The sequence below is a fragment of the Trichoplax adhaerens genome, genomic scaffold, assembly GCF_000150275.1.
Source record: "Trichoplax adhaerens TRIADscaffold_24 genomic scaffold, whole genome shotgun sequence".
NCBI lineage: Eukaryota > Metazoa > Placozoa > Uniplacotomia > Trichoplacea > Trichoplacidae > Trichoplax > Trichoplax adhaerens.
Genome location: NW_002060965.1, coordinates 523,555 through 534,229, shown reverse-complemented (window position 1 = coordinate 534,229; position 10,675 = coordinate 523,555). Strand labels below are relative to the sequence as shown.

General features: G+C 34.2%; 2 protein-coding genes across 2 annotated transcripts; one reads left to right on the top strand and one right to left on the bottom strand.

The window, feature by feature from the left end:
- Positions 1 to 1,336: 1,336 nt before the first annotated feature.
- Positions 1,337 to 6,094, top strand: TRIADDRAFT_51058 (uncharacterized protein; the record flags this gene model as incomplete). Its single annotated transcript, XM_002117439.1, has 9 exons — positions 1,337 to 1,448; positions 4,156 to 4,337; positions 4,473 to 4,581; positions 4,666 to 4,784; positions 4,877 to 4,981; positions 5,115 to 5,265; positions 5,408 to 5,573; positions 5,655 to 5,797; positions 5,952 to 6,094. The coding sequence occupies 9 exons, from the start codon at positions 1,337 to 1,339 to the stop codon at positions 6,092 to 6,094; spliced, it is 1,230 nt and encodes a 409-aa protein (XP_002117475.1).
- Positions 6,095 to 6,789: 695 nt separating this feature from the next.
- On the bottom strand, positions 6,790 to 8,283 carry TRIADDRAFT_32523 (uncharacterized protein; the record flags this gene model as incomplete). Its single annotated transcript, XM_002117385.1, has 5 exons — positions 6,790 to 6,958; positions 7,125 to 7,290; positions 7,392 to 7,545; positions 7,870 to 8,038; positions 8,123 to 8,283. Coding segments are annotated over 5 exons (819 nt in total), but the record flags the coding sequence as incomplete, so codon positions are not given.
- Between the last annotated feature and the right edge of the window lie 2,392 nt (positions 8,284 to 10,675).

Sequence of the window (10,675 nt, the reverse complement as noted above, 5' to 3'; positions counted from 1 at the left end):
AAATGTGTTGATATACATAAAGCTTAATAATATGGATTGTAGAACCTTTCAATTGGAGGTACTGCAATATTGTGCTTTGGCGCTGTGTTGGTATATCTTGTGAAAGCGTTTAATGAATTGGTTTTTAGATATAACTTTCTAACTATGAATGTGAAGTTCTGCATTCGCCTTACGTCAACGACGAGGCTGTATGATATACGTCATATTGCATTGCTAATAAGCGTCAGAGATGAGTTAATCATGACATTAGAGTATATTTGAAAGCATGCAACTGATTTTGCCCCGACTAAAGAGGCTTCCGATAAGTATTCCAGTATAGAAATATTTGTTGGACTTCGTAAGCATGCAGGTGTACGTATAGGCCCAATATCAGCTGGATCTCCTGAAGGCAGATATCGGATACCATTTTCGATTACTCGTTCAACTACAGTAATAGGGGTGGAAGTACTTAGTCGGCATATACATTGGTTTTGACACTCGTAGTATTTAGTATTTATTTTGGAGTACTGTGGTACCAATGATTTCAAAGCCTGTATTACGTATCAATTCTACTACTGTTATTTCTGTTCACCCTCCATTTACTTCTAGTACTGTATCATCAAGTCTGCATAACTCGGTCACTGAGTACAGCACAGATGCCCTTACTATCTATTAAGTTTGTAGAGATATAATACGAGTATCTCTACGACTGTAATTCGATACCGTACTACAGTATCAGGAGAATGATTTCTGACCTGCGCGACCGCCTGCTTCCATAGTATATACTGTACTGTATTGTACACTACTGATTTTTGGGTCATCATCAAACTACTACCTTGCAGGATAACTATACTAAATGCTATATTTGAAAAAATCATGCATGGCATACAGTACAGTACAGTATACTGTAGTACTATACTGTACTGTAGCAAGGAAAGGATGCTGACTCTACAGTACTGTACTGTAGTGTCCAGTACAGTACATACTGTAACTTCCATACAAAGTACTGTACTAAGATGATCGGGTTTTCCTTTGTCATGTTTTCTTTTCATCTATTGTCCGAGTCTTGTTTTGTTCTTTGTCCGTCACTTGGAGACCGACAACAGCTTAGATAGCGACCATCACCTGACCAAAATGGGCAAGATTGCTTACAATTGATGTAGTAAGTTACTAATGTCTGCGTAGATTATGCAAAGTTGGGAAATGGTCCATACTGGTGACAGTAGAGTCCTGTTGACCACCAGCCACACCATCTAGACAGTATAAAGGGGCTGGCAAGAAGAAGTATTTCACGAGTTCGAAGGCAGACTCTAGTTATCTTGTCTCGTTGCTATTGATAGTCTACTACGCCATCATCATGTCGTTGTACTTTGGAGATATCTCACCAGCGCCGCCAGATCCAGTCTTTAATATCACAACACGCTATAATAATGATAAGAATAGCTATAAAGTGAATCTTGGTGTTGGAGGTAAGTTGCATTGCTGTTGGCATGCAAAACTTGTTGAAACTCGGGCGATGTTGTATCAATGTCAATATGCGATGATTGTAGGGATGATTAGTTAGGTTTGTTATCGTTGATTTCTACACGAGTTGGTGATTATCGACTTGGACAGTACTCTGCTGTATCGGATCGACAAACCACTGCTAAAACCTCAATTGATCTTCCATCGGCATCGTGGACAGCGATACTTTGCGATGCATGTTTGCAACGAATGCGATCGTTCCATGATTTTATTTTTTTTCTTTCTCCCTGTGGGTTGGAAGGATCTTGTTAGTTATAAATAACCGATCATGATGCCTTACTACTACGAGCTTATGAGGAATAAAATAAGAGGATGACAGCAACGATTCCTTTCCAGTCATGGATAGGACTCAAATCAATGTGGAATAATCGTCGTGCGTACGTATGTCATAGGATGTCTACTAACATGCAAGATCTGGATGAGATGGACTGCTCCAGTGGGTATTGATTTCACGATCAGCTTGATTGAAACTAAAACCGTGTTATCAAGTCCCGCTGGAATAATACATGTAGATAATCTCCATTGATTAATCATTCCTACAATCACGTACAAGATGAAGATACCAGAGTAGATGCAGTCTAGCATATCGATCATCAAGGTAAAAAATCTTATGATCCCATTCCTATTTGAACCTATGAATTAATCCAATGACCTCCATCACGTCCGAAGCACGAGCCTTTTCTAAATCGGGAGATGCCATCTCCACCCATATCCATATGTGGGCATTGTTTGCATATACTGTACATTGCATGGTAATAACAATCAAATTAATCAAGGTGCAATATTCAATATCAATATTAATGTTGGTAGAAGGCATTGTATTGTAGCCATGATGGAAACCGTTTCACCTAGTATTTTGCAGTGTAGAATTGAGATGGTCCATCATTGACATACATGAGCTGTTTAGACCCTCACCATGACATACGATTGCAAAGAAGGTTCACATTGGATAGCGACGATGAATCATAGCAACTAGGAGTCAAAAATTGGAAAGTAGATAGCGGCGATAAATCTTAGCAACTAGGGGTAAAGAAATTGAAAAGGAGATACATTTATCGTGGTACTGTACAGTATACAGTACTGTACATCAATCAGTTGAAATCGTAATGACTTCTCCAAGTTTTCAATGGTAACATAATAGTTCAATATATACTTTAAAAAGATCATCATTCTCCTTTGCGTCATTCTTAAATAGTCAGGTGATCGTTAAACTGGATTGGTCGATTACAATTATTCATTTACCTACTCAACTTGCTATATTAATTAATTAATTGATTACTGCAACCGTATCTGCTAGCTTACAAACTGTTAAACTTCAAAATTTATCACCAACACGACATGACGTGGGCATTAATTCATGACTGTATACCTAAAATAGATTGAATCAGTCCTAAGATAAATTATCAATTCTTCAACTGCATCCTGCTTTAGAATAGCTGCAGTTATTGTCGATATTGTATGCTAAATTATCCTCATTATAGCCAGGAGAGTTTGGCTTTGTTCAAATGCCTCGACTATAGTAGAACGGGCATGCTTGCAGGTGGGGCTTCTACTGTGTATTTCGAACTGAATAGACAATGATTACAATGACGATGAAATGATATTCATAAGTTCAAGATTGCTATTCTAGCATGCTCATAGACTACGTACTCATGCTATATCCACGCGGCATTGATTGGTTTACTACGCTTTTTTCGATCTTGCACGAAACAATCTTTCCCATAACTCATTGGCAAACTGATTATACTATGACAACTTCTCCTATCCTTTTCATTATTTATTGGTTTACGAGACAAATCGGAAACAATAATGCCAACACGAACATCATTATTCGACACTTTACCCTCAAGGATGCAGGGTTGCGATGAAGGAAAAGGGTAGTGGCGAGTGCATGCATTTCATAAAAATCAACTGACAAACGGACTCATTCCAATAAGCATGGCCAAGATTGAATTAGTAAGATACGTATGTACAGTAAAACTGCTTGCAAGCTGCCTCACTTAACAGACGTTTTTATTCATAGAATATTACAGTAGTGTACCCATCTGTTTTTATATACGTATTTATATAGTACTATAGATTACATATAAGTGTTAATACCGTAATAGCATAATACATCATTCCAAATTATTTATAATACCCGTGCTGTATCATGTTGATAGATGTTATGCTAGAAAATTACTAAGCAGATTTCCTCAATCTAATGTTTAATCGAGTCCCTGTATGATTATGATAGTAACCGGCTCGAACTATTTACAATTGCAGTGCGATAGAAATGATTGAACATACGTACATGCTAGCCTTTTTTGGAGTCCACGGTACATTACACTATTTCAATCAAACTACTTTCGTTCAATTCTATCATCAAATACTGTACTGTAAGCAGCAATACTGTATGTTGGGGTTCCATGCGCTCATACTGTATTTTTTATTATATAAACAACAGAGAAATTAAAACTTTCAAGGCTATATCAACGCCGTTGCCCTATTTTAATTCATCAGACATCTACAATGAAACGTCTCACATAGTTTAAATAATATCAACCTTGATTTAATGCTAATTCATCAAGTTATTTTTACTCAGAAAAACGCTAGATATGCAAACTAATAGCAAATATTATACACTAATTTATAATGCATTCGTATATACAGCTTATCGTGATGAGAATGGTCAACCATGGGTCTTACCAGTAGTTCGTGAAATTGAAGAAATGATGAGCCAAGATCATTCTTTAAATCACGAATACTTACCTATTGAAGGTTTGCAATCATTTCGTGAGAGTGCCACTCGCCTAATGCTTGGCAATGAATGCAGAGCCATCGTAGAAGATAGGGTAAGTTAAGTTAAATTAAAGAAAATCGATTGCACTTCAATTTAGAAATGGAACCATTTGCTAGATCTCAAGCATTATTCGTTATTTTACAATGTGTACAGCAAGATGTAACATAGTAAAATTTATTCCAAATAGGTTCGCTCTATTCAATGTCTATCTGGTACTGGTTCTATTCGTCTTGGAGCTGCTTTCTTAAAACGATTCCATCCTGATTCAGCAATTTATGTTGCAAAACCAACGTGGGGTAAGCTATCTTAACGCAAAGTTTTATTTAAATTTTGTTGGCAATGCTAGCGTAACAAAATCGTCAATCCAATTTTATCTTTAGGTAACCATCGCAATATATTCAAGAATGAATTTTTTCCAGAAAGCATGATAAAAGAATATCCGTATTTCGATTCAGCAACGCGCGGCTTAAATTTGGAAGGAATGATCAATGCATTGAAAGTAATGTCTAAATGAGTTATTTTATCTTCAATAATAAGTATTTCTGCGATGGTACATAATATAATTGACCAATGAAATGACTCAATTTTTAGGAAGCACCTGAAAGATCTATTATTGTCTTACACGCTTGTGCTCATAATCCAACTGGAGTAGACCCAAATAGAGAGCAGTGGGAAGCTATAGCTGATGTCATCAAGGTGTGTAATAATTTATTTTAACAATACCTTTGTGGTATTACTCAAACAAGGTATCTAATATTACAAATTAATAAAGTCTGGCTTATTTTGCTATTTGGAAATAAATAAAATTTGTATATCTTTATTCGCATAGGAGAGAAATTTAATGCCATTATTCGACTCCGCATATCAAGGTTTTGCATCTGGAGATCTAAATGAAGATGCATGGAGTGTTCGCTATTTTGTCAGTCTAGGCATGGAAATGCTGATTGCTCAATCCTTTGCAAAAAATTTTGGTTTATACAGTAAGTTCTGTCTATCTGTCTTGTATTCTAGTTTTTAACATTCATGGCAGTGATTCAACCCTACTCTTGATAGTGCTGTACATAAATTAAAATCATTATAATTCGATTTCTAAAACATAAATCTGCATTCTATCATCCATAGATGAAAGAGCTGGAAATTTAATTGTTGTTGCAAAAAATAGCAGTGATGCAGCTGCCGTGCTAAGTCACTTGAAAGCATTAGCTAGACCAATGTGGTCAAATCCACCAAATCATGGAGCTCGTATAGTGGCGACAGCATTAAATAATGAAGACCTTCGTGCGCATTGGTAAGAATTTTATTCGACACTCGCTTTTAAAGCTTCATTCATCGTTTTAAACATTTACTCAGACTGTATTTATTCGTTAAGGTTCCGAAACTTGCAAAAGATGGCAAATAGAATTAGAGCAATGCGGGAATTGCTATTGGAGAAATTAAGAGCTTTAGGAACGCCAGGCACATGGACCCACATCGTGAATCAAATTGGAATGTTCTCCTTTACTGGACTAACTGGTAATGCATAAATTTGCAGTACTAATTGTGTTAAATCGTATGTAAAGTCGATTGATACAGTATATACTGTATAATGAGTTCAATAGGGGTATCAATTTAATTGGATACAAATCTACCCAGTATTAATACCATTTTTCAATCTTTTCAATTTCAGTTCGCCAATGTGAAGTGATGACTAGCAATCATAGTATTTATCTTCTTCCTAATGGTCGAATTAATATTTGCGGTTTAAATCATGATAACATTGATCATGTTGCAAAGGCTATTGATGATGTCGTTCGCAATATAGAAGATTAGTAAATTAGACGTTATTAATATTTTTTGGCACTGCAGTACTGATGCCAAGAAATTAAAAAGAGTTTAAATTTGCTTGTTTCGTATTCTTTATACCGTAATAACATTGATTCGTTGTTTACGGATAGATTGAAAGTTTTGATTATTCTTTCTTTCTGTTTATTTGTAATGCTAAAATGAATGGTATATTCCGATATTATATAACTGATCATAATGTTGCACTGTTGCCATGTTATGCGACATCTTTAATACATACACAGCTCATATGATAGGCATTATCGATCAAAACACCATAATGTTTGAAATTCATTATCATACCGTATAGTAACGCCTTAATTTTTTATTTGAGTAGACCAATGCAAATAACGTAGTCACAATTCCCATAGTCACCGCAATCATTTTTAATAATAAGAACTCATACTAAAGGCAAGTAGTCAGCAGCAGGACAGTTTGTCCTAATGTAATAAATCAATTCCGAGAGTACACAATGTTTTGATAAAGAATATGTGATAACGATAAAATATCATGTTGTTAATTAAGCAAATTAAACAAAAATGCAATTTATGGCGTATATTAACAGATGCTTAAGAATATTGGTTCAAATCTTTTCGAGCTAGTCATACGTCTTTGAGATTTATTCGTTAAAAAAAGAAATACGAAAACTATCAATATTATAGTCCACGGTACATTAAATCAATTTAGCCAGTTTTTTCAAGTTGTGAAGATACATAATCAACTGCCAATTGTTTTACATGTTCAACACTTTCTTCGTTACCATATTTACTTTCAAATTCCATATACCTCTTGAAGAGAAATTTAATCTTTTTCGACGAAAGGTTAATTTTCACTACCTTTTCAAATAGTTTTCTGTTCAGGAAATGCAAAGTTAAATTCAAAATAATTAATATTAGTAACTTGGCTCTTGATCAACCATGGTCTAAGCTTTACATACATAAACTTAACAGTAAACTTATGTTACCATTTGCTTGTAGTTTACATAACACAACCGCTATATTGCAGAACTCCTTATTACCTGACTTGCTCGATATCACCAACTTTGATTACCATATCAATATAAACAGACCATAAGTCAGTTCGTTTAGGGTAATTAGATAAAACACTTTCGAAAATAGTAGCTCCTCGAGCATGATCTCCATATTTAAATTCAAACTGAGCAAATTTAACAATTGTATCCAAATCTATAAAATGGTTAAATAAAAACGATCAATGTAGACTTGCGACATTCGACACTACTTCTTATAATTACAACACCATAATGTATCACAATATCTAAACATACGTTTTCTTTTTGGCAAGCTTTTCAAACTCCTCTGTAAAATTTTACGCGCTCCCTCAAATTTCTTAATCTCGAACAAAAACTGTCCATACCGAATCCAAACTTTCTTGCTGGTGTTGAATCGCTTGATCATGTTTTGAAAAAGCTTATCTGCTAACTGAAAAGATTACATACATTAGAACTAATTACAGATATCAACAGCACACATTAAACACTTGCCACACAGCATGCTTAAATAACTATTAAGTTATGCAATACATGGTAATCGTTATTACACAACGGCCGAGGACCCACTACGTGCGCTACTATATGCGTAAACGTTCTTTCGTGATATTTAATTGAAAGCTAATTTTCAAAATTGTTTGTTACTTCAACGATTGGTACTACAAGCAAGATGGCAAAGCCATTATTGAGACATTATGTCAAAGAGTACAATTTAAATAACAAGGTAAGATTAGGGTTAGGGTAAAGGTTAGCTTACCTCGTGCTTATCTGATCTAATATAAATTCTTGATAAGTGAAAAAATACATCTTTAGGATCATTACGCTGTACCGCTCGCTCGAAAACTTTTGTCAATGTTTCTTGCGTTCCATATAAATTTTCTAAATTCATCATCGCAATCCATATATTAAGGAGATGCTGAGATTCTCTAATAATAATGCAAGGCAATTCTTTATTTAGTAAAAAATTCATTTATGAATTTAAGCTAATAACTAACACCGAAGTTTGATACCTAAACGATATAGTTTTTAAAGCACGTTCAGCTACGTCTCTACTTTTATCAATTTCTGCGGTTTGTAGATAATATGCCATGTACTGTAACCATCCTGACGAATTATTTGGCTCACTTATCACTAATCGATCAAAATCATCTGGAGTTTCCAGTGCATTTCCGTTATTTACCAAAGCTAGTTCGGTCTAAACACATATTGTATAATTATGTACAATAAGTGAATTAGGGTAATTTAATTACAGAAACATACTAAATAGACCTGAAAGTTATATGTTAATATTTATCCATCCGTGATGTGATAATAAGGTGGAATACAATGTAATAACCTGATATACTTCCGCTTCCTCAGCTTTATCTTTTGCTCGCTTTCTTCTTTTTTTTTGATTTTTAGATAACTATATTCGGTAATAAATCCGAAGACACCAAAGTAATATCAATTTTTAGTACTCTGCAATAGGTCAAAATATTATAACCCGGGCAAACGTACCCCTTCAACATTATCGTCCGAATCGCTTTGACTTTCATCAGTAGAATCTGAATTATTAAGGTTACCATTACCACTAGCGTCCCCTTCAGAAGACCATTGAAAGGCAGAAGATAACTAGTGTAATTAAAATTTAATCCAAGTTACCTTAATTTGCAGCATTATCGTTCCAAATAGCACAGAAAAATGACATACCGTTAATCTAGATTCGTCAGGAATTGAACGTTTTCTCTTTACTCCACTTTCTTCTTCTGAAGGTATCGATTCGGCATCTGATTCATCATTTACCGATTCTCCATGAGCCTCTACACTTATATCTATATTTTTATCAATAAAATTAATACAGATAATATCTCTTCATTCGTATATCACTGATTTGCAATTCACAATTCATTTAATCACGTATTGATTTCTTACTTTTTGCGGAGGCTCCTTTTATTACCGACTCTTTCAAAGACAACTCAACATGTTGGGTTTGTAGATCAACACTGTTGTAAGCAGAACTGTATGAGCTATGATCACATATCCTTATGGACTCAAAGATTAATCATACCTTATAACTTTAGCAGTAACTAGCATGCCTTCCTTAAACTTGGGCATCCAATCTTCGATGTACTTGTCACTAAGATTTTTAATTTTTATCCTACCAGAGATAGCACTCGACAACCTTAATAAAAAATTAAGTGTGTATATTGCTCTTTAATAAACATAAAATCTGAATAATCTTTCATAAGCTTTCAAAATAAACTAGATCTTACTACTTACACAACAAAGACTCCTTTCTTAGAAACGCCTTTTATATAACCCCTAATAATTTGTCCGCTAGCAATGTCATTGATGCTTTCAATGTCTTTATCCACAACTAGTCATAAAGGTGAATATATGTATTATTTTACTAATTTAATAGCAATTCAAGGCCACTTGCCACTATCATTTAATTATTTACCTTCACTATTTAGTTCACTATTCGTCCTATAGTGAAAAAAAAAAGGTCAAAGTATTAGTTGTAAGCTATCCTATTAGTAAAACTACGAAGGAAATCATACCGGGAAGGTCTCAAAGATACATCAATTTTCTTATAATCAGGCGAAAGTTTTAATGTATAGCACCTATGAAAGTATAGACACAAATCAAAAATTTATTTTAAGTCTAAAGCCAATTATATTAATGATCTTATATAATATAAAAGATCAAAAATCCTTCAATTACGGCACAGACAATGCAATAGACCATTAGTCAATCAAAAGCTTTAAAGATATTACGTACAGAGAAATGTCATCACAAACTATATCCTTAACAGGATTGACCAGAAAGTATGTCTTACCTAACAATTTGCTTTGCACTTAACGTAGATGTTATGTCTTCTTGATATTTATCACTTATGTTAGTTAATGAGGCAACACCACATTTTCTTAAAGGCAATTGCACGACTGCACCGAGTTTACTGACTAAATTTATAATTCTACCAGGAATGATAGAGCCAGAATCAAATTTGTAATCATGCGGATCTAACAAGAATAACAAAAAGTCATGCATGGCAATTCAGTAATATTTTCATTACTATTAAAATTCACTGTTTAAATATATCATGAATATAGTAACTTACAAGCAATCGATAAGTCAACACCTTCGTCACTGTTGCTAAGAACTGAGCAGTTGTAACCTTGACAGACTTTAAAATGATTTGACAGATCACGCAATACCTGCAAATGTGATACATTAGAATCATAAACTGTCCATCGCGAAATAAAAAGCGGTGACCATTTATGGCATAGCATCCATCAATGATACATATTATATAAAATAAATTTTCTATTCAAGGATCGTAGCATATTACGCTTACGTTCTCATCTTTTGAAGCGTGTAGACCGAATACTTTGCCTTTAACATTGCGCGATATGAAGACATGGATACAGAAACTACGAATCTAATCATTAAATACACAAATAATTAAATTCCGCATCTATAAGAACTACTAATTCAGTAAATTATCAAATAATTACCGAGTGAATATAAGCAACGAGCTTATCGCCTGGCTTATAACTTTCCAAAATGAGTTTCTTACGATC